Below are 25,392 nucleotides of genomic sequence, written 5' to 3' on the forward strand. Positions count from 1 at the left end.
GTCCTGGAACTCATTATGTAGACCAGGCTAGCTTCAAAACCCTGCCTCTACTGAGTGTTGGGTGGGATTTAGAGCATGTGCCACCGTGCCTGGCCCATGATACTTAGAGTATCATCTTTAAGTGTCTCTTTGGGTGTATCTGAAATTATTATGTATATGCCTTGTTTTCCTTTATCTCCGCCTACTCTGGTCCCTTCTCCCCGGTGGTGGTTATTGAAGGTAGAGACTGGATTTCTAGTTAAGTGACTGCTCATGTTGCTGGTGAGCTTCTCACTATGTTAGGGAATACCTGAGAAACTGATTTGTAAATAGAATGTCATTTGGCTCTTTGATATGGAAGTTCTGGTCCATTGATGGTTCTGTTACCGTCTGGCCCAGGCGAGGCATACATCATGGCTGGAGATTGTGGGAAAGCCAAATGACTCCCCTCATGGCCAGAGAGCAAATGAAAGAAAGAGGAAGTGACCAGGGGCCCCTCCCTCCAAGGTCATTACCCCAGTTATCCAAAGACCTCCGTTGAGGCCCCATGTCCTGAAGTCTTGATCATCAAGTTCCATTAACACTGTCCTGGAGAGCAAGCTTGTATAACATGGACCTTGAGGGGACACTTAAGACCCAGACAGTAACATCACTTAAAACTCAACTCCTTAATTAAACCCCAACAACTACCAGCATAAATAATAAATTGAGGAACTGGGGTGTGACAGGGAGACTTCTGGTAGTTGGCCGATGATGGAATTGAACCCGGTGTAGTAGAGTAGCTCCCTGGGGAGGTTGGTGAGGCAAGGAGAGGGGATCCAGAGCAGTGGGAAGGATTGGAAGAGCTGCTGAAACCATTAGGATGGTCGGCAGCCACTTGTCTGCCAGAAAGCACTCTCCAGGAACTGAGTGTATTTCCAGAACAAAGTGTAGCTCTTGGAATTTAGGTAACACTGTTGGAAGTGAGAAGATGCTAAACGTTTAAACCCATTCAAACCATAGGATGGAGAGCTGCCAGGCCGCGAGAAAGACTTCAGCTGTCCTGTCTTGTCCTCGGGAGCACTAGTCGTTTTTCCAGTGTTACCACAAAACCACTGGCTTTGAAAGGTTGTGGTGGGGTGGGGGTGGGGTGGAATAGGGTTTGGTAGAACCACGATTGGGTAAGATGAGTAATACAACTGAAGACCTTTCTTTCGGAGAATAATTCACCCACAGCAAATCACTGGGCTATCATGACTTTGCAAAAGCAGACTCTCTCTCTCTCTCTCTCTCTCTCTCTCTCTCTCTCTCTCTCTGTGTGTGTGTGTGTGTGTGTGTGTGTGTGTGTGTGTGTGTGTGTGTGTGTGTGTGTGTTGCACTCACTCACTTGCATGTGGATGACAGAGATCACCATTGGGTTTCTTCATCACCTCACTTACATCTTTGTTTTGCTTTGTTTTGAACTGGCCTCTTCTTTCAACCTGGAACCCACCAGTTCTGTTACTGTCTGGCCAACGAAGTCTAGGAAGCCTCCTGTCTCCGCCTCCCCAGGTGCTCAAGTTACAGATGTCCACAGACACACACAGCTTTTATGTCAGTGCTAGGGGTCTGAACTCATGTTTTCACCCTTGTATGCCAAGCCTTTACTCACCCAGTCATCTCCTCAGCATGTGCATGAAAAGAAGAAGTACAGATTATCTCTCAATCTCTCAAGAAAACTCTTCAGGGCTGGAGAGGTGATTCTGTGGTCAAGAAAACTTGCTCATCTGGCAGAGGATTCTGGTTTGGTTCCCAGCACCCACATGAAGCAGCTCATACCTCTTGTAACTCCAGTTCCATGGGATCCAACACCCTCTGGCCTCTGTGGACATCTACATGCACGTGGCGCATATAAACTCACACAGATACACATAATAAATAAATAATAAAATTCATCTTAATAAAAAAAAACTTTTTTGACATTAACCTGCCATTGAATCATCAATAGTTTGTCATATAATTTAGTCTGGAATGTATCCTAGTGATTTAAATTGACATTTTTAAACTAAAAAAAAGCATTTGTTTGAGAGGAGTGTAGACATGGGGGTCTCACCCCTAACCAAAAAGCTATTTGCAATTGATACCCAAAGGGAAAATAAGGTTTTTCCAGTTACTGGGTCTATTAACAACACTTCAGGGCAGGCCCCATGCCCAGCAGCAGTTGGCCAACACAAAATGATTTCTACTATTCTACTTTTTTTTTTGGGGGGGGGGGTGGACTTTCTGTTTCATTTTGTTGTGTTTTGGCCTTTTTTGTCTTCTGGGTCTTTTGCTTGTTCATTTTGATCTTTGTTGTTTTGGTGTTGGGTTATTTGAGAACACAAAGTTGGTTGAGTGGGGAGGTTGTTAGGATGTGGGAGGAGTTGGGGAGGGGAGAGGTCATGAAAATGAATTGGATGAGAAAATTTTTAAATAAGAATGTTCAAAAGGGGGGGAACAGCAATGCAGCTCTTTTAAATACATTTTTAGGCCCTATGTGTGTACAGTTTATGGAATGGAGAGTTGGGAAAAGCTTGGTGATTTTCATGATTGTACTTGAAGCCGGGATACCAGTTACTCTGAACCACATGTAAGAATGGAGAGCTGAGAGAAAATAGCATCCCAGGAAGCTGCAAGTCAAGATGAGAGCAGCCTTCACTGGACCAATGACCGGAGGTCATCAAAGTACCACAGGATTACCCATCTCTGCTCTGGACTACTCGGTAGGATAACCCTGGGCTTTAGTTATCCACTGCTGCAGGAAATGGAAGGAAAAAAAAAAAACCCTATTTCAAAACTTAGTGGCTTTATCAATCTGGGCATTCTACAGTGTGTGTGTGTGTGTGTGTCTGTGTCTGTGTCTGTGTGTGTGTCTGTGTGTCTGTGTGTCTGTGTCTGTGTCTGTGTAGGTAGTTCTTATGAGTACAGGTCCCTCTGAGGCCAGAGGATTCATATCGCCTTGGAGCTAAAGGTACAGAACGTTGAGAACCACCTGACAGGGGTGTTAGGAATCACACTCGACTCCTCTGGAAGAACAGTATGCGCTTAACCACTGAGCTATCTTTCTAGTCTTGGAAATATAATTTTTATCAATTAAAAAAGATTGCAGTAGGCCAGGCAGTGGTGGCACACGCCTTTAATCTCAGTACTCGGGAGTCAGAGGCAGGAGGATCTCTGTGAGTTCGAGGCCAGCCTGGTCTACAGAGTGAGTTCCAGGACAGACACCAAAACTACACAGAAAAACCCTGTCTCAAAAAACAAACAAAAAATAAATAAATAGATAGATAAATAAAATATTGCAGTGACTTTAAAGGAACAATCATTTATCCATGGTTCTATTGGTCATCCTTAGACTGTGTTTGCCATCTAATGGGGTCACTTGTGTAACAGCGTTCAGTTGGCAGATACACTAGAGCCGGGGATCAGCAAGGATACTGACGTGGCAGCTGAGTCTGGGATGCTCAAGATCGACATACCTGAACCTTTTCTGAGAGTGACGGAATAACTAGACACTGTCCCAGGGATGCCATCTCCCTCTTGTTCTCTGTAGAAAGGTAGCTGCATCTTTCCCCATGGTGATCCAGTGTAGATGTAACCAATCGTCTTATTAAAATAAGAAACACAGAGCCAATGTAAAAGAGAAAGCCGAGAGGTCAGAGCTCAGAGATAAAATCTTACCTCCTGCAGTGCTCCTAACTTCCCCGAGAGAGAGCTACTTCCTGTTTGTCTGTGTTTAAATAGTCTTTCTGTTCTGCCTTCTCATTGGTTCTAAACCCAACCACATGACTGCCTCATCACTGCCTGTAAGTACCGCCCTCCAGGTCTTAAAGGCATATGTCTCCAATACTGGCTGTATCCCTGAACACACAGAAATCTACCTAGCTCTTCTAACCACCACGCTCTTGCTATGGCTCTAATAGCTCTGACCCCAGGGCAACTTTATTTATTAACATAAAATTAAAATCACATTTCAGTACAAATAAAATATCACCATATTTCCCCTTTTCTATTTTAATAAAAAGAAAAAAGGCAAAAGGTTATAACTAACAAAAGAAAAACTACATACAAAAGTACAATAACTATATACAATATATACAAGTAACAAATACCTAAACGATGTCTAGTCCATTTGTATTTGACAAATCAGAGAAAATAATTCCCTTATCTATCCTATTTTAGTAAGTCCAAAATGTATCTAATTCACTTTCTATCCTAATTAATCTTTAACTATAACTAACTAATCTTCAACTCCCTCAGAGACCCATGAAGGAAATAATATTAGCTAACAAAAATAGAAACAGGAAGTGCACAAAAGCAACTTCCAAAAATTTTGTGAATTGACAGAAACAGCCAGCTGCCTGGACAGTCACCTGAGGTTTCTCCGCAGTGTTGGGGCATCATCTTCAGCCTATAGGCTTATCGTATCTGACAGACTCATTTGTGAAGTAGGTTGTACACAAGGTCAACAGTTCAACCTCACATTGGGTAAGAGCAGTCCATGTACCAGAAACACCTGAATTCCACTAGTGTCATGTTATGATTCAGGATTTTAAATTCTTGAAATTGTTGATGGTTTTTGAATTCAGCTGTCCATTCTTCTTGGCTGTGTATATATGGCTCCATCTCAGCATCCCCTTCTTCTCCACATCCCTCTATTAAATGTCAGTCTACTATTGAGAGGCGTGAGCTTTCAGTTTCTGTTCCATTGCACAACAGAAGCCATCGGCCCACTGCCTGTTCAGCTGCCTTCGAAGAAAAGGGTACTGTACCTTTTCCAGATTGTGAAGGCCACTTCAGGGATGGTGCCATATTGTCCTGGCCTCAGAAGATGCCTTCTGATAAAGCCATAACCATACTTGTTTTGCCAAAAATCGGTAGTCCTTTGTTTCGTGTTCTGTCTGTCCATTTTGTCCTGTTGATTTGAGGATACTTTGTTGTCCAGTGGCTAACTTTTGCCACAATGAAAATTAACTCCATATGCAGTTTCTTCAATGCCCATATTTTCTCTGAAGTAGATTGGTACTGCCAGGAGCCGACATGTCTCAAAAAAGAAAAATTTCTAAGTTATTAAAACATTTTAAATGCCATATTCGGTAGATCTCTGAAGGGTTTGAAGATGACCTGTCTAAAATATATCTGCTCAATTTTTAAAACATATCTAATATGACTACAATTTCTATTGTAATGTATAACTACTTTCATTTCTTTATATCCTAATAGTTGGTAATAATGTAAAGTATTTAAAACTAGTAATTATCTTTTTCTTTTCTTTCTTTCTTTCTTTCTTTCTTTCTTTCTTTCTTTCTTTCTTTCTTTCTTTCTTTCTTTCTTTCTTTCTTTCTTTCTTTCTTTTTTAAACAAGAACCTTAAATCTAATCTCCTTTGCTTAGCCTTTTTCCTAACCCTTGACAACAACTTGTAACCAACCCCCCTAAATAATGAAAATTATCCCAGACCCAAAACCCATTAAAAAGACCAAAAAAAAAAAAAAAAAAACCACCCACCCCGCACCACCTCTTTGGGAATGTGGGCGTCGTATTCTTAAAATTGCTTCCTGTTGGGTATGGGCAAAGTTTTCTTTATCCTGAAAGAAAAATTTAGGTTAATTGTCAAATTCTAGGAAAGGTAACTATATCCTTCATTATTATCCAGTCTGTGTATAAAGCCAAAGTTCAGGGTTTGTCTCAAGTCCTTATTCAAGTAGTCTTTGAGACTGGATCATCTCAGCTAGTCATCTCAAAATTGCTCTGAGCACCTTGTAGTTCAAAGCTGATCTGTAGATGATGTTTGTCAGATTAGTGATATTATTATTGTCCACGTGGAATTGTTGTTGTGGGGCCCCATCTTCTTCCTGGAGACTTCAGTTGATGTTAGGCCTGGCCATGATTTCCTGCAGAAAACTGATAAGAGACTCGAACACAAAGACATATATATGCAGCTAATTGAAGCCTTTTTTCTAGAATTAGTTAGTACTCTATATGACCATTCATATCTTAACAAAGTTTAAAATGTATATGTATATATTAATCTTGTAAATTTTGATATAAAATTTATACTTTAAGGAAAGTTTAAAGAATCAGAATAGAATCAAAGAGTTGAGATTAGTAATAGAATAGTCCCTTAATTAATTTGGCTTGGAACATAAAATTAAAATCACATTTCAGTACAAATAAAAGATCACCATAATCCAGGATTCTACAACCAGGTCCAAGCGGCAGATATCCTCAGGTCCAGCCTCAGCAGATATATGGTGTTCCGATGGAGTCAGTTGTCTGTCGGCCAGTGTTAAAGGAGATGATACACATGAGGCAGGAGCACCTGGACCAGTTTCTGAATACAAACCTGTTCTGTCTGCGGAGAAACCCAATTTCTCTTCCTCTTTAAGTTTCCTCGTCTAGTCATTGTCTGAAGGTCATTGTCTGAAGGTCACCTCCTGGGAAGTTAGTCCCTAAATGTATTCTATGTCCATGGCATTGAAAGTAGGCAGAGTGGCTTGGGTATGCCAGGTGACAGTTGACATTATCTATGTGTTTTAAAAACCTAAGGCCAGTCACTAAATCGTCTTCCTCCTCCAATACCTACTGCTGTTTCTACTTTTAAAAGTTTCACACACATACACAGTATGAACTATCTTACGTAACTTAAAGTAATTCAGGTTCATTTTCTTCCTCGTGAACAATGAACTTCGTATTCGGCTCCTCATTATTTCTTAAACTTTCTGTGGATTGTTGTCTTGAATTTTCATTTCACTTAAAAAAAAATAGAACATGCAGTTTTAAAATGGTGTGGCGCAAGGCATGACTGTCGAATGTCAGCATGTCCCTGCTGTTAATGACTCACTTCTTCCTCACTCTGCTTCTTCTGTTGCCCCATACTACTCCGAAGCCCCATCTGCATGTGTAATTTGGTCGTTTCTATTTTTACCCTCTTGTACATTGAACTTTACTTTTTTTTTTTTTTTTTTTTTAATGTTGCACGCTTTCTCTTCTTCTGGTCTGAGAATAGTTTGCTATGCCTGCTTTTGCTTATTTATTTTGTGTTAACAGATGACCCCAAACTTAGAAACACCGTGGGCATTTATTATCTTGCAAGTGTCTAAGTGTTAGCTGTGGGAGTGGATTAGCGCATCCCTCCGGCGTGGCTGAGTCAGCGTGTTGGCCTAGGCTGCAGTGAGCTGACGGTTGACGGAAGCCAGAGGGTGTCCACTTCCAAAATAGTTCACTCAGATGGTTGTTAGAAAGTTCGTGTTGGTGCGAAGCCTCAGCTGCTAAGCATGGAGACTTCCTCAGCAGGGCCCCCCGAGATCGGAGAAAGTGGTCCAAGGGACTTCAAGGTGGAAGACAGGGAGTCTTTTGTGACATAGCCCAGAAGTCACACCCCATCATTCCACAGCCACCTGTCGTAGTCACAAAGGTTAGCCCCACATGGTGAAGGCAGGGACTAGACTACCACAAGGTGAGGACCTTTGAGGGCCATATGAAAGCTGGCTGCTGACTGTCTACTGAATTTGGAATTATTTTCCTACTCATTTATTCTTATTTCATTTCTCCCTACTTCTTTTAAAAATTCTTGTCCTTCTAATAATAGATTCTATACCTACTTAATCTCCATCTACCCTAAAACATAGTCTGAGATTCCTCACACAATATTCCAGTGTTTACCTTGGGGGCTAAATTGGTCTTATGAACATTGATTTTATTTTATTTTTTTACTTATTGTCTCATATTAGCTGGCTTTCTTCACGTTTTCTTTGTATCCATTAGAATTTGATTGAATATTTGGTGTTTAAATGGGGGGGGGCTTAGATTGACATACACGTGGTAAAAATATACAACTAAACTAAATAAGGATGAGAAACTTCCTGCATGCCACAGTTTCCTTCCCATGTTCAAAGTTCTACAGGCCATTTCTACACTGTCTGTCCCTCTCTCATACCAGGACAGTCAAGAACACTAATGTCATTGTTTATATTTGGATTTGATCTATTGGTACTTTTTTTGAGACAGGGTTTCTCTGTGTAGCTTTGGAGCCTTTACTGGAACTCGCTCTAGCTTTGGAGCCTTTACTGGAACTCGCTCTCTAGCCCAGGCTGGCCTTGAACTCATAGAGATCCGCCTGCCTCTGCCTTCCAAGTGCTGGGATTAAAGCTTTGTGCCGCCACCACCCGGCCTATTGGTACTTTTATTGAGGATTTCTGGACATTGTACTCATGAGGATATTAGTCTGATTTTTGCTTGTGACCATAACTGGCCTTGTAAAGTGTACTGGGAAGCATTATCATCTTGGGAGAGTTTTTTTTTTAAGTGTATAGTCATTCTTATACACATGTTTAGTTGGATTTACTAGCAAAGATAGGCAGTCTTGGAGTTTTCCTTTTGTAAGGTTTTAAATAGTATGATGCATTTCCTAGATTCAAGGCCATTAAGGTAACATTTGTCTTTGAATAATCTTTGCTATTTTATGTCCTTAAAAGAGATATGTTTCGTCCAAGTTGCTCAGCTATCATTGCTCATGATGTTCTGTTATTTCCTCCCCAAGTTTCTGCGAGTGTGTTTTGGGGCCCTCTTTGAACTCCTGACATTGATCATTTGTGGTTTTTTTTTTTATATTGTTGCTTTATCAATCCACCAGGAATTTATCAACTGTATTTTTTTCTTAATGAACAGTTCTTGGCTTTATTATTTTTCCTTTTCTATCTCTCCTGTAATCACCATCAGCTTTTCCCTTTTATTGGCTCTAGAGTTTGCTTTGCTCTTCATAACTGGTTAGTTTAGTTTGCTGCTCTTGATTGTAAATAGTCATCTCACTGTGTGATCTCACAAAGACCGCTGTGACCTCTTAATAATCAGTGGCATCGTCCCACCGGCCCCATCAGCGAGATGCTGCTCCTCCTAGTCCCGGGTCCTATCCTATGTGCATTATTCTTTTCTGTTTCAATCCCACAAAGAATTTTAGCATCTTCTTACTCATCTTCTTTCTCAGAAGAAGCGAAATGACCTTTGACTATTAACCACCATTACAACTGACGGCTCTTTCCAGCGTACTATACTTTTTTCTCTCCCGTTATACTCTTTTAAAATGGAGTTGACTCTCCCCATTACTTTACACATATGTGACCCCAATTCTACGATTAAATAGAGACAGCTAGACAGCTCCTTGGTGTGTGTGTATCTCATCCCATAAAAAAAAATGTACAAGGTTTGCCTATATAAATAAAACATTCACTACTTTTTAAAAGACAGACTTTCCTGCTAACATATCATTCACGTATCGTTCCATGTATAATTTATATTTGCCTCCTTTTTTGTGTGGCTGAGAATCAAACCCAAACCTCTTGCATGCTAGCTCATCGCTCTTCCATAGATCTCCACCCTCAGCCTCTGCTTTGTCTTCAAATATATCGATATCTTTACACACACACACACACACACACACACACACATATATATAAAGGTTCTTATTAGAGAGATTTTTTTTAAAACACATGGAAGTATGCCCTCATCTATGTATCATCTAGATTTAATGCTTATCAACTCAAGGCCAATCCATCCATCTGTACACTGATCTATAGCTCCCAGAGTTATATTTGAACAAATCCCACATATGATATTTCATCCATCTATGCATTTTTACAATGACTATATGGTGCCTGACTGTGTGAATATGTTACTATTTATATATTTACAAAAATTCCTTTGTTTTTAGGCAGATCTCTTTCTTCCTGTCTATGGTCCTCTTCCCATGTGCGCGCGCGCACGTGTGTGTGTGTGTGTGTGTGTGTGTGTGTGTGTGTGTTACTGGAGGTTAAACTTAGGGCCTACGCGTACTAGAGAAATGTTCCGTCACTGAGCTATCCCCTCAAGCCTGATACTTTCATTTCTGTCAGATTATGGCACCACAGATGCTGTCTCCACATTTTGAATTACTGAAATACCTGAACCCTTTCCCCAGCGTGTTTACCTCTTCTCATTTTGAGTCTCACATTCTGTAATAGAGAAGGTTGTATTATCCCCCATCTTATGCATAGTTATTACGGAACCTGGTGGCAAAGTATTGGTAAAGTACTGTAGTAAGAACTAAAACCCAGACCTCTTAAATGTAGTTTGCTCATTTGAAACTAAACCATTTCAACTTACAGTATTCATAAAAACAATACACATGTACGGTAGAAATATACTGCTATAAAATGTTCTGTGTAAAAGCTGAATACCTGTTAAGGTATTCAATATTCAATACTCAATATAATGCTAGATTTTTTACTACTTAATTTGGATATAAATAGACGAGAGTAAGGATGATCTCTCACAGAAAAAGGAATGGAGGCCTGCTGTGTTAAAGAAATCCCCTATCCATACACCACTCATAAATAGTGGAATTTGGGTTCTAATTTAGACCTTGCTTCCAAATTCAGGGCTTCTCCCTTTCCTTTCTACTTTTCCCCGAATGTCTTATGGGCCATTTTTGTGTTTAAATAAAAAGAACAAAAGTGACCTGTGAAACTATGGCTTTAAAAATTCCTTGTATTTAATGATACGTACATATATCTTTTCATGCCTAGCAACAAGTTTTGCCTACTTATATATCAAAGTACTCTAAAACGCTGTGTGTTTGTGTGTAAGGGAGTGTGTGCCTGTGTGTAATACCATTCTAGAAAGGGAGCGTATGCATGTATGTAATGTTCTTTTACATGGACAAAATTTTTTTTTGCAAGGTTACTGTTAACTCCTAAGTCTTTAGATATTTTTTTAACCGATGAACTGGCATGTGCAAGGTGTTATATCATGAACCATGTCACACATGAATTATTCCTTCCAACACTTATAATGTAGTGCCACAGGAGCAGAAAAAGATTTATTTGGCAGTGGTAAAAATAATACTGTCGATTATTATTCTTACCATTGTGACAAAGTTCATGAGAGAACAGGTCAAAGGAGGCTCTAGTTTAGCTCAGTGTCAGAGGTTTCTGTCCCTCAAGGGGTGACAGTGTTGACCAGCAGAGTCTCCTATACGGTGGTCAGGAAGCGTAGAAAAGGAATGCAGGAAGGAACCCAGGGAAGACATGGTCTTCCGGGACTCACCCCATCCCACAGTGACCTATCTCCTCCAGCCAGGCCGACTTCTTCCATCTACCTTTTACCAGCTCCCAGTAATGCCATGGTAATTATGAAGCCATCAGAGGCTTAATCTGTTCGTTAGGTCAGAGGCTTTATGATCTGACCATCTGTGGAAATAACTTCACGGACACAAGTGCGCTTTACTGTTATCCTAGGCATTTCTTAATCTAGCCAGGTTAACAATCAGAATTACCTATCACGGCCATTCTTGAAATACACATGATACTTACAGATCTTTGACATTTCATCAATAATTTATAAGACTCAATATCTACTATGTATGAAGACTTGTACTGGGTATATAATAATAGAGACTGGATTCTGCCCTTCCTGTGATCACTAGAAAGCAAATACTTTTAAATAAATCTTTGTGTGTGTGGATGTGTGATGTGTGATGTGTGATGTGTGGTGTGGTGTGTGTGTGTGTGTGTGTGTGTGTGTGTGTGTGTGTGTGTGTGATGTATGTGTGCTACAGTGGTTGGATGGGGGTGTCAGTCTCTGTCTCCCATCTTGTTTGAGGCAGAGTCTCCTGTTCAGTTCAGGGTGTACCAGGCTGGCCAGCCCATGAGCTTATGGACATTCTCCTGTCTGCCTCCCACCTCGCCCTAGGAGCACCGTGCCCAGCTTTACATGGATATTGCAGACTTGAACTCAGGTCTTTACACTTACATGGCAATACCCACTGAGCCATCTGCCTAGCACAGAAGCCAAATATCTCTCAAGGCAAAAAAAAATCATACACTGTATTTTTAAGTCTCTGCAGAAAATTTTCTTCCTTTTTTTTTTAACTAGCAAAATTTGATTAACAAGGTTTTGTGAATTTGTTGCTCTTTAAATCTAATCAATACCTTTAAAAAGATGGGTCAAGGCCACAGGGTACAAAAATTCCTCTGAAAATGGATTGCAGGTAGTGTGGAGGTGTCAACTGTCAGCAGAGTTCCAGTGGGACTTGCCATGGCTCTGGTAGTAGAGTGAGTGTTTTGGTAAGGAAACTCCCAGAGATATCCATGAGATACATGCCTGTCCAATTGCTTCTGCAGAGTGTGTGCCTAGGTAAACAAAAACTCAGTAAAATGCGTTTAAGCTCATTAAATGTTTGAAACATTTTCACAAAAGTTAAAGATGATCTAAGGTCCATAGGATGCATGTCCAAATATTTAAAATGTCTGATAAATCCCAATCCCTGTAACATACTGCCTTTTAGAAAGTGCTGTCGTTTAGATCCTTACATTACTACATGCGATGACAACAGATATTCCATACCTTTTTTATGCATAGAAATATAATATGAACTACCTATGGCATTTGAATTTTACTAATGGGTACATGAATAAAGTGAAAAAGAGCTGAAATAAATTGTAATGATATATTTTATTTAATGCAACATTTCTCAAGCATTTCAACATGGAGTTAATATAAAATTTATTTGGAGATACATCACATTTTTTGCAATGTTTTCTAACAATAGATGTTATTGAATGAAGTATGTATTTAATGCTTATGCTACATCTTACATTGGACTTGCCACATTTCAAGTGATCCTTCAAAGGAGCAGTAGTATTATACACCAGCTCTCATTTTTCAAGATAAAAAAATCATTTGGAGGCAAAAAGGCCCAGCAAAGCATTAAAAAAAATGCTCAAATGTCACCATTACCTTCTAATTGGGGGAGTAAGTCCAATAAACATGATGGGAATATGTGAACAGCAGCCTTTTATTACTTGATGTGAGTTATTAGGCATTGCCTCTTGAATAAGGTATCCAATGGGCTTTGTATTAAACACATTTCTTCCTTCATAATCCTCTGCATTTAGCCCAACAACACCCACATATTTCAGGCAGATACCAGCTACTTATCAAAGGATGAATTCTAAATTACATCTTGATCTTTACACCATTCATGGTTCCTGAGAAGTCCACTGAGCCTCCTCGCTGGCTCTCTACTTAAGACAATCCCTCCTTCCACAGCCACCTATTATTGGAGGCCTCCAGATATTGTGGTGTAGCCCACATGAAAGTGCTGAGCTGCATCCCTCAGCAGCAAAAAAATATTTTAAATTTTCAAAGACAGAGTAGTGGGGTTGTGCAAGAAGGTAGCAGCTGTAGTTACCATACTTCTGAAAGACAAATCTGTAGACTTCCCTCATCTGGACCCCCTTGGATCTCTTTGCGTGTTGAATAGATCTTCATTCACAGAGTTTGGGCAAGTCTCTGTCTCTGATCATCATCATCATCATCATCATCATCATCATCATCATCCGGGATGGCCCTGGGGGGTGTTAGAGAGTTGGAAGTTTACCATGAGTGATAGTACAGATCCAATCACAAGCCGCTCTAAACTTGGTCCAGCTACAGGCTTTAGAGAAAAAGACTCAAATTTCACCCCGTGGCTGTGCATTCAACACCTAGCACACATCCCTTAATTACCACTGGATCTTTTAACACTGTACTTTCTGTATTTATTTTGGTATTTGTATTTAATCTGTCTCTTATAGCCTTCCATCAATCTGTAAGATGCCTCAGCTCTGATGTGAATGTGCCATCCAGGGAGTTTCTGAGAATATACATGTCCCTGATTGCATCGTGGCTTTTGACCAAAATGCCAAATTTCTTACTTTTGATTGTTCTTAATATGCATTGACCAGTAATTTCTAATCCATTGATGAACATCCCTATGGTATGTGATGTTCCATGTTGAAGAATGAAACCATGAACGGTACCAATGCTATGAACTACCAAACAACCCTTACAAAGTTACCAAGATACGTACTAATGAATGGACCACAATGTATTAAAAGCATCAAGAGTTTTGACATTCCATCAATTTTTAAATATCAAGTGCCTTTTAATGTGTTCATTGTAATTCATATCCAATGGACTACTTCATTCATTTTAAAGAATTGATGATAAAGAACATCGTGAGATTTAAAGTCTTTTCCCCAAAGCAAATATAAATGTTGGTGTATTTTCTACCCTCCCTCACCTACAGATGCAACAGTTGGAGAGACAAGTTATCGATGCCGAACGTCAAGCGGAAAAGGCTTTTCAACAGGTAGGGGATCGTTTGGTCTTTACCTGTCTCTCTGCATATAAAAGTTGTTTGGCTCAAAATAGGATAGCGGTTAACCTTCCGAAATAGCCCATCATTTTGACTGTTCAAAGCTAAATCCATAGAGTGGAAAATTTGAACTCATTTTGTTCCTTTACTGATTTTCCAAGAGGGAAAAAAACAACTTTGATTAAGATATTTTATTATTTTTCTTTTAGAAAATCAAATATGACTTTTAACAGAAATCCCAATTGCAACTAAGTGTTATATATAAGTATGTTTATATCAGCTTTATGTCTAGCAATAAAGAGCTGAAAATGATATGAATTCCATGTTGTAGAATAATGAGTAAGTAAACTTAAAGCCATAAACTGTTAAACAACTATTTCAGATCATTTTACTGAAAATTAGTAGAGAAAATGCTTAGAATTATATTAGGAAAATACACACAAAATTGTATATTTCATATATTAATATTTATGGGTAAGAAAGGTCAAATCCATGAGTTTAAAAGTAGTCTGAGAGGAAACTAGAAGTTTGCTTGAATTGTGGCATTATGAAAGATTATTTAGCTGGGCAGTGTGGCGCACGCCTTTAATCCCAGCACCTGGGGGGCAGAGGCAGGCAGATCTCTGTGAGTTCAAGGCCAGCCTGGTCTACAGAATGAGTTCCGGGATAGCCAGGGCTACACAGAGAAACCCTGTCTCAGAAAACAAAACAAAACAAAAAGAGAATTTATTTTCTATATTTTCATTCTTTTTTTTAAATACTACTTCAGTTCTTGAGATGATGATTGGCAAGTCACTTAGCCTTTTTTTGGCCTTGAGAGCAGTAAAGTGGATGGGTACACCCAACCTTAAAGTTCTTCAATAATCTCAAATGCATAACTTATCGTTTTGTGAAAAACTCTTTATCATGGCTGCTCAAACCAACAGTTTCCAAAATCATCAACACAGAATTCTAAGAAATGCACTGTCCAGCGATCATCCTGCCCTTAGGCCCGTCCTCTTCAGACTAGAGCCTAGACTTGTTTTTACACAGCAAATTGCTAGAGTGGCTGTACAACCCAACCTAACCCTTGATTTCTTGTTATATTTGAAACGAAATCTTAAAAGTTTATTACACGAACTTCAACCACATCTAAGAGTAGGGAGACTGTAGAGCGGGCTCTTGGGAGTTGGCTAACTTGTGGCTTGTATTATCACGAGTCCCTTGCTCCCTCCCCTCGACCCTACATGGGTTATTTTGAAGCAAATACCAGATACCATACAATTGTACTCAAGAGCAAAGTTGAGTGAAATCAAAGCAACTAATCCAAAAGACTTAAAAATCCCACTTAGTACCATAGCCATTCCAAAAATATTAGCAAAAATTCCTTGGTATGTCCGAGAACTAAATACCGTTCGAAATTCTCCCAAATATCTCATAATTGCTTCTGGTTTTTTTTTTTAAAAATATTTATTTTATTTTAAATGTGTGTGTGTGTGTGAGAGAGAGAGAGAGAGAGAGAGAGAGAGAGAGAGAGAGAGAGAGAGAGAGAGAGAGAGAAGGAGAGAGAGAGGGAAGAGAGAGAGAGAGAGGGAAGAGAGGAGAGAGAGGAGAGAGCATGTGAATGCTGGTGCTCATGGAGAACAGAGGTATTGGTTCCTGTTAGACCTTGAGTCACAGGCAGTTATTGGTGCTGGAAACTGAACTTGAGTCTTCTGGATAAACAGTATAATTAAGTGCTGAATCATCTCTCTAGCCACATGTTATTGTTTTTTAATTGGGTTGAAGTTCATATAATATAAAATTAATTATTCTAAAACAGACCAGTCACAATATTATAGAATCAACATCTCTGTTTAACTCCAAATTTTCCCCATCATTTCACAAGGAAACGTTGCCATGAAGCATTTAAGTGTCGCTCTCCTCTCCCCTCAAGTCCTGGCAGTAACCAACTGCTTTCTGTCTCCATGAATTTACCCACTCTGGATAGAAAGGCAAGGTCCTGATATGCGATCCAGGCTGGCCTTAAATTTATAATACTCCTGCCTCAGCCTTCTCAGTGTGGGGATGACAGGTGTGTGCCACCACACCTAGATTGGATATTTCTTATAGAACTATTCATATAATATGTGATCTTTGTGTCTGGCTTATTTTATTTAGTAGGGTAATTTTGATCATCCATGCTGCGGAGATACACACACACACACACACACACACACACACACACACACACACATGCATATATGTAAAACTTTTTGTGTTTATTCACCTATTGATGGACATTTCAGTTGTCTCTGCCTTTTGGTTAGTGTGACAAGTGTGTGTTCACACTGTATTTATTTCAGTACCTGTTTTTATATATGCTATTTTCCTCGTTTTAAATGACTGCCTTGCTCACATTGGAATCAGAACTAGATTGACACATTTCGCTTGAGTCTTTTTTTAAATTTTTTTGTTTGTTTGTTTGTTTTTCGAGACAGGGTTTCTCTGTGTAGCTTTGCGCCTTTCCTGGAACTCACTCTGTAGACCAGGCGGGTCTCGAACTCACAGAGATCTGCCTGCCTGTGCCTCTCGAGTGCTGGGATTAAAGGCGTGCGCCACCACCGCCTGGCTCACTTGAGTTTTAGACCTCAGTTTGTGTAGTCTTTTTTTCTTTCTTTTGCTTTAGTATTTGTTGAGGACATTGGTTTAGTTTTTTCCTCTCAAGCTTTCTGCATTCTGAATTTTGCTTGTACCTCCTCATGGTGCTCTTCAGTGTCATCACTTACTGTCAAATGTAGCTAAATCTGAACATTTTATTTCTCCACTTTTGTCTCTCTTCTTTCATTCTTCCTCTGTTTTCCAGTACTGCCTCTTGGGTGATATTTCACTCCTCTCAGGAGACATTCAACGTCTAGCTCTCTTTTTCTGTGATTTGGCCGCCATTGATGATTTGCATATGGATATGTGTTCCTATTTTTCTTGGTTATACTTTGGAGTTCTAGGTCGCCAGTTGACAAGTAGTTTCTTTAGTAAGGATCAGCAAAGAGTTTTCTTCTTTCTTTTTCTTTTGGTTTTTGAGACGGGGTTTCTTTGTGTAATATCCCTGATTGTCCTGGAACTCACTCTGTAGACCAGGCTGGCCTCAAACTCACAGAGATCCACCTGCCTCTGCTTCCTGAGTGCTGGGATTAAAGATGTGTGCTGTCACCACCCTCCGGGGCGCAGAGTTTTCTAAAGTGAATGTGTCAAATTGCGTCCCTACCTGGGGTGGATGAGAATTCTAAATGCCGAGGATGTTGACATGTGGCATTGCTGTTCGTTTTGGTTTTAGCTATTCTTGCCCTGCTAGTTTGAGAAGAATGCTAGTCTAAATTCTCTTCATTGGTTTAGTAAATAGATATACACAACACATACCAATTCCATAAGTCAAATTGACCTTGTTCAGAACTTAATCCCCTTATGTCCTATAATGATCCTTGCTTAGAAAAACAAGTAAGTTTATGTTATGAAAACGCCCCACTGAGTCCACTAAGACAGGAGAAAGTGAAGATGGGCTCTAACACGAGAAAGGCCAAGGCGACACAAGTGTAGACGCTCCCATCCAATTGTGGTCAAGGCAGATGTCGAGGCTCATTCTACCTCAGTTCTTCTCCAGTGTTCGTAGAGAACAGTTCCCCCAATTTACGCACAACTGCATGATATTGATGTATCCAACCGTCTTATTAAATAAGAAACACAGAAACAATGTAAAAGAGAAAGCCGAGAGGTCAGAGCTCAGAGCTAAAATCTCACCCTTCCTCCTGCTGTCCCAGCTTCGCGAAAAGAGACCTACTTCCTGTCGGTTCGTTTTTTTTATAGTATGTTGTTCTGCCTTCTCATTGGTTGTAAACCCAAACACATGACTGCCTCGTCACTGTCTGAATGTACAGCCCCCTAGGTCTTAAAGGCATATGTCTCCAATGCTGACTGTATCCCTGAACACAGAGATCTTATGGGATTAAAGGCGTGTACCACCACCGCCACACTCTTGCTATGGCTCTAATAGCTCTGACCCTGAACACACAGAGATCTTATGGGATTAAAGGCGTGTGCCACCACCGCCACACTCTTGCTATGGCTCTAATAGCTCTGACCCCCGGACAACTTTATTTATTAACATACAATCAAAATAATAATTCAGTACAATTAGATTACCACCACATTTCCCCTTTTCTATTTTAATAAAAAGAAAAAGAAAGCAAAAGGTTATAACTAACAAAAGAAAAACTATATACAAAAGTACAATAACTATATACAATATATACAAGTAATAAATACCTAAACAGGTATTTGACAAATCAGAGAAAATAATTCCATTATCTATCCTATTTTGGTAAATCCAAGATGTATCTAATGCACTTTCTATCCTAATTAATTTTCAACTATAACTAACTAATCTTCAACCATAACTAACTAATCTTCAACTCCCTCAGAGACCCAAGAAGGGAATAATTAGCTAACAAAAATAAAAAACAGGAAGTGCATGCAAGCAACTTCCAAAAAATTTTGTGAGTTGACAGAAACAGCCAGCTGCCTGGGCAGTCACCTGAGGTTTCTCCGCAGTGTTGGGGCATCATCTTCAGCCTATAGGCTTAGTGTATCTGACAGACTCATTTGTGAAGTAGGATGTACACAAGGTCAACAGTTCAACCTCACATTGGGTGAGAGCAGTCCACGTACCAGAAACACCTGAATTCCACTAGTGTCCTGTCATGATTCAGGATTTTAAATTCTGGAAATTGTTGACAGTTTTTTAATTCAGCTGTCCATTCTTCTTGGCTGTGTATATATGGCTCCATCTCAGCATCCCCTTCTTCTCCACATCCCTCTATTAAATGCCAGTCTACTTTTGAGAGGCATGAGCTTTCAGCTGCTGTTCCATTGTACAACAGAATCCATCGGCCCTCTGCCTGTTAAGCTGCCTTCGAAGAAAAGGGCACTGTACCTTTTCCGGATGCGAAGGCCACTTCAGGGATGGGGCCATATTGTCCTGGCCTCAGAAGATGCCTTTTGATAAAGCCATAACCACACTTGTTTTGGCAAGAATCAGTAGTCCCTTGTTTCGTGATCTGTCTGTCCATTTTGTCCTGTTGATTCGAGGATACTTTGTTGTCCAGTGGCTAACTTTTGCCAGAATGAAAGTTGACTCCATATGCAGTTTCTTCAATGCCCATATTTTCTCTAAAGTAGATTGGTACTGCCAGGAGCCGACATGTCTCAAAAAAGAAAAATTTTCTAAGTTATTAAAACATTTTAAATGCCATATTCTGTAGATCTCTGAAGGGTTTGAAGATGACCTGTCTAAAACATCTCTGCTCAATTTTTAAAACATATCTAATATGACTACAAGTTCTATGATAATGTCTAACTACTAGCTTTCATTTTTTTATATCCTAATAGTTGATAATAATAACATTCAAGGATCAGAAATTTGCATTACATTGTTAAATGGATGGAATAAATACAATTAGAAATATACATATAGCATTTTCTAACAATATCAGTTTCAAATTTGTATACAATATAAAACAATTCAATCCAATGTAAAGTATTTAAAATTAGTAATTGTCTTTTTCTTTTCTTTCTTTCTTTCTTTTTCTTTTTTTTTTAAACAAGAACCTTAAATCTAATCTCCTTTGCTTAGCCTTTTTCCTAACCCTTGACAATAAATTGTAACCAACCCCCCTAAATACTGAAAATTATCCCAGACCCAAAACCCATTAAAAAAACCAAAAAACCACCCGCCCCACACCACCTCTTTGGGAATGTGGGCGTCGTATTCTTAAAATTGCTTCCTGCTGGGTATGGGCGAAGTTTTCTTTATCCTGAAAGAAAAATTTTTGGTTAATTGTCACATTCTAGGAGAGGTAACTATATCCTTCATTATCCAGTCTGTGTATAATGCCAAAGTTCAGAGTTTATCTCAAGTCCTTATTCAAGTAGTCTTTGAGACTGGATTATCTCAGCTAGTCATCTCAAAATTGCTCTGAGCACCTTGTAGTTCAAAGCTGATCTGTGGATTATGTTTGTCAGCTTAATGATATTATTATTGTCCACGTGGAATTGTTGTTGTTGTGGGGCCCCATCTTCTTTCTGGAGACTTCAGTTGATGTTAGGCCTGGCCATGATTTCCTGCAGAAAACTGATAAGAGACTCGAACACAAAAACATATATATGCAGCTAGCCTTTTTTCTAGAATTAGTTAGTACTCTATGTGACCATTCATATCTTAACAAAGTTTAAAATGTATATATATATATATTAATCTTGTAAATTTTGATATAAAATTTATACTTTGAGAAAAGTTTAAAGAATCAGAATAGAATCAAAGAGTTGAAATTAGTAATAGAATAGTCCCTTAATTAATTTTGCTTTTGTCCTGTACCATAGCAGAAGATGGCTCTTATTCTGGCATGATACAGGGAGTTTGCATTTACCTTTTAACAACATGCTTGATTTTAAAGAAGGAGAGAGCCATTCTCCAACTCCAAAGTCAGCTTTAAATTTTAATTGAACTGGGACTGTTAGAAGACCAATAGTGTTAAATCTTTAGAGAAAAGCAGAAACAAACATTTAGGAAGACATAAAAATTTTTTAGATAATATATACCCATACACCGTTTCACTCTGTTTCTTGGGATAGATGATTTGTCACTTTTCTTCAGTTGTCTCATTTGTCCAGTGTTCTTCAGATTCCTTAACCTTCATTCTCCTAAAAGACAAAAACAAAAACCTTTCCCCAAGACTAATTTTGGGGATGTTCCTTTTTGGCAAGTTATTATCTGATTAAATGAAAAGGCATGTTTTATTGATACAAGTTAGTTTAAATTGGATGTTCATGCTGGTTGATGAACTATCACCTCCTCTAATTAAGAGGTCTCTCTTGTTCAAATCGAACCTTTATCAATTTTGATGGTACCCACAGCTTATCTTCTCCTGTAGAAACAAAAGCAAAACCACGTCCCCAATGTAATACATACCCTGGTTTCCATTCTGAGGTCAGCATATCCTTAAAGTATATAGGCTGATTTAATTCTGTAGTTTTTTCTATTATCCAATGTCTCTCTGCAGCTGTTGTTCCTTTCTCATTGGCATTCAGAAAATTCAAAGTTAGAAGAGCATTATGCAGTCTATTTCTGGGGGTTTTTGTTACCCATTTCTGTTTATTTAGCATATCCTTTAGAGTTCTGTTTGATCTTTCTATAACTGCTTGACCTGTAGGATTATGTGGTATGCCTGTAATATGTTTTATATTGTAATAAGCAAAAAACTGTTTCATTTTAACAGAGACATATGATGGAGCATTGTCAGTTTTGATTTGTGCAGGTATACCCATGATGGCCATAACTTCTAGCAAATGAGTGATTACAGAATCAGCTTTTTCAGAACTCAAAGCAGTTGCCCATTGAAATCCTGAATAAGTATCGATAGTGTGGTGTACATATTTCAATTTTCCAAATTCTGCAAAGTGAAACACATCCATCTGCCAGATTTCATTTCTCTGAGTACCCTTTGGGTTACATCCTGCTGGTAATGGCATTTGATTGTAGAAGGAACAAGTAGGACATTTCTTTACTATTTCTTTGGCTTGTTGCCAGGTTATGGAAAAATCCTTTTTTAAACCTTTACTATTAACGTGATGTTTTTTATGAAATTCTGAGGCCTCCAGCACATTTCCTATCAATAATTTATCAATCTCATCATTGCCTTGTGCTAGAGGGCCTGGCAGACCAGTATGGGATCGAATGTGAGTTATATATAAAGGATGATTCCTTTTCCTGATTGTATCTTGTAATTGAATAAATAGTGAAGTTAATTCTGAAGCATCAGGGATAAATTCTGCAGTCTCAATATGTAACACCACTCTTTCAGCATACTGAGAGTCAGTTACTATGTTGAGAGGTTCTGAAAAATCCATTAATACCAACAGAATAGCATACAATTCTGATTTTTGAACTGAATTATACGGACTTTGAACCACTTTACTTAAATTTTCTGATTTGTAACCTGCCTTTCCTTCTTTGTTGGCATCTGTATAAAATTGTACGAACTCCAGATATGGGTTTTTGCCGTACAATTCGAGGCAAGATCCAATCAGCTCTCTTTATAAGATCAATTCTATTGCTTTTGGGATATTTGCTGTTAATTTCTCCCAAAAAAATTACTGCAAGCTCTTTGCCAAGGTTCACTTTCTGTCCATAATTTTTCAATGTCCTCCTTAGTTAATGGTACGACAATTTCTGCTGGGTCTATGCCTTCTAATTGACGAAGTCTCAGTTTTCCTTTGTAAATCAAGTCAGAGATTTTTTCCATATAAGTTTTTAATTTTTTATTTGGTTTATTTGGTAAAAATATCCATTCCAATATAATATCTTCCCTCTGCATTAATATTCCAGTAGGAGAACGCCTAGAAGGTAAAATAACCAAAATGCAATCCAGCTTTGGATCAATACGATCCACGTGTCCTTCATGCACTTTCTTTTCTACCAAGGCCAATTCTTTCTCAGCTTCAGGTGATAATTCTCTTGGATTATTTAAGTCCTTGTCACCTTCTAAGGTTCTGAACAAATTAGTCAGTTCATCATTTTTTACCCCAACAATAGTTCCTAGATGAGAAATATCTCCAAATAATCTTTGAAAGTCATTAAGAGTCTGTAGTCTATCTCTCCGAATTTGCACCTTTTGGGGTCTAATTTTTTGTAGCTCTATTTTATATCCTAAATAATTAATAGAATCTCCTCTTTGTATCTTTTCAGGAGCAATTTGTAATCCCCAGCAAGGCAAAATTTTCTTTACTTCTTCAAATATTATTTCTAAAGTATCTGCATTTGAGTCAGCTAGTAAAATATCGTCCATATAATGATAAATTATAGATTTAGGAAATTTTTTACGTATCACTTCCAATGGCTGTTGTACAAAATATTGGCACAGAGTTGGGCTATTCAACATTCCCTGAGGGAGGACCCTCCATTGAAATCTTTTAACCGGTTGAGAATTATTATAAGTAGGCACTGTAAAAGCAAATCTTTTTTTGTCTTTTTCTTGTAAGGGTATTGAAAAGAAACAGTCTTTTAAATCAATAACTATGAGAGGCCATCCTTTTGGTAACAGAGTAGGCAAAGGCATCCCAGATTGTAGAGAGCCCATTGGCTGAATTACTTTGTTAATTGCTCTAAGGTCTGTTACCATTCTCCATTTACCAGATTTCTTTTTAATAACAAATACAGGAGAATTCCAAGGGCTGGTTGATTCTTCAATATGCTGAGCATTTAACTGTTCTTCTACCAGCTCTTCTAAAGCCTGGAGTTTCTCTGTTGTTAAAGGCCATTGCTGGACCCATACAGGCTTGTCTGTTAACCATTTTAAAGGTAGAGCTGTTGGTGTCTTTGGAAGATCATCAGTTATTGTGCCCTGTTCTTGTATAATATGGATGGCTGGTGACCACTCATTAGAACAATATCTTCTAATATTTCTCTCAGTAACATGTGCTAGTTTATGATTTGTTTCTGAGATTGGAGGGATGTTAATTTGAGTCTTCCATTGTTGCAACAAGTCTCGACCCCACAGGTTCATAGTTATGTTAGCCACATATGGTTTTAATTTTCCTCTCTGTCCTTCTGGATCTATACATTCGAGCCATCTTGCACTCTGTTTCACCTGAGGTAATGTCCCAATTCCTAACAGTTGAACGTTTACCTCCTGAAGAGGCCAAGTTGGATGCCAAAATTCTGGTGCAATTATGGTAACGTCCGCACCTGTGTCTACCAGACCAGACAACAAAACACCATTTATTTTTATTGTTAATTTTGGTCTTTGTTCATTAATAGAAGTTTGCCAAAAAATTTTCTTTATGTTTTCTCCTGAATTTTCTATTCTCTCTGTTTCATCATCCTGACCAGCATGATTTATTCCAATAGGCATTTGGTTATTTAATCGCTCTCCAGAGCAGGCATTTCCTCTATGGCTGCAGGAAAGGTTTGAACTGGATTTGCACTGGGGGCCTGCCTGAGGCCCCTCTGGGAGTTTCCCGAAGACTGAGGCAAAGGATTACCCTGTCTGTCCTTTGTTGATCTACATTCGTTGGTCCAGTGTTTTCCCTTACCACACCTTCTGCATACTCCAGAAGGAAGGGGCATTCTGTTGCCATTGTTCCTTGAAGAAACATTGTTTCTGGGAATGACCTGTCTACAGTCCCTTTTCAAATGTCCTTGCTTTCCACATCCAAAACATCTAACACTCCTCAAACCTTTTGAAATTACTTCTCCTACCCATGTATCATCATGCTCATCAGCTTCAACATTAATTGTTTCTCTAATCCAATTTTCCATAGGTGCAGATCTTGCCCTTAATGGCCTGATTATTCTTTTGCATGCTGCATTCGCATTCGCATTCTCAAAGGCCAAAGATTCAATTATTGCCTTACCAGCTTCTGAATCCGAGACCATTCTCTTTACTGCTGAAGCCAGTCTTTGTAAAAAATCTGTAAAAGACTCTTTTGGGCCTTGCCTCACCTTTGTAAATGACTCAGATTTTTTTCCTGGTTCCTCAACTTTGTCCCATGCATTCAAGACATAAAATTAGGGTTTGGACATCATATAAACATTGTGTTTGTGCTGAAGCATATTGGCCTTCGCCCATAAGCTGATCCTGGCAAACTTGTATTCCTTTATCCCTCCATTGTTTTTCTATGTTTTTAGCCTCCTCCTTAAACCAAGTCAGAAATTGAAGTCTCTGGCTGGGTTCCAGAACACCTTGTGCAAGGTCCCGCCAGTCCTGTGGTACTATCCTATTATATGTTGACCAAGAGTTTAACATTTGCTTTACATATGGGGAATGCATGCCATAAGATACTATTGCCTCCTTAAACCTTTTTAAATCCAACATTTCAATTGGAGCCCAATTATTTTGTGTAGCCATTTGATCAGGCATCTGCTGTACGGTTACAGGATAAATTAAGGGTGACTGTGTGAAAACAGACTTTCTTTCTGCAACCTTATGATCCCGACTTGAAACAACTTCACTGTTAATTTCTTCTGTCTGAATTTTTACAGGTTTAACAAGTTCTTCTAAAGTTGTTATCCTGGCACTTAAATTGACTATCTTTTTAAATATTAAAATGTGGATTATTATAGTGATAAGGTGCATAATTCCACCAATACTAATATTATATAGTTGTTCCATTGCCAGACTGCCTAAAATTTCGAACAAAAACCAATTTTCTTCCAATGTACACATAAAACCCATT

General features: G+C 38.8%; 2 protein-coding genes across 13 annotated transcripts in view; one reads left to right on the plus strand and one right to left on the minus strand.

Moving 5' to 3' along the window:
• Plekhh2 (pleckstrin homology, MyTH4 and FERM domain containing H2) overlaps positions 1–25,392 on the plus strand; it is a 116,634-nt gene that overhangs the window by 20,212 nt on the left and 71,030 nt on the right. For 11 of the 12 annotated variants that reach the window (XM_076558886.1, XM_076558888.1, XM_042266779.2 and 8 more), the window contains one exon: positions 14,080–14,142. In XM_076558886.1, coding sequence (XP_076415001.1) covers positions 14,080–14,142 — 63 coding nt within the window. Of the gene's footprint in view, positions 1–7,382; positions 7,432–14,079; positions 14,143–25,392 lie in introns of those variants that run through there. The other variant, XM_042266783.2, reaches the window with a different exon arrangement.
• Positions 12,743–13,488, minus strand: C1galt1c1l (C1GALT1 specific chaperone 1 like). The gene is given in 4 exon segments (XM_042267546.1): positions 12,743–12,936; positions 12,939–13,137; positions 13,139–13,255; positions 13,390–13,488. Coding segments are annotated over 4 exon segments (609 nt in total).

This window comes from Peromyscus maniculatus, chromosome 22, assembly GCF_049852395.1.
Source record: "Peromyscus maniculatus bairdii isolate BWxNUB_F1_BW_parent chromosome 22, HU_Pman_BW_mat_3.1, whole genome shotgun sequence".
Taxonomy (NCBI): Eukaryota; Metazoa; Chordata; class Mammalia; order Rodentia; family Cricetidae; genus Peromyscus; species Peromyscus maniculatus.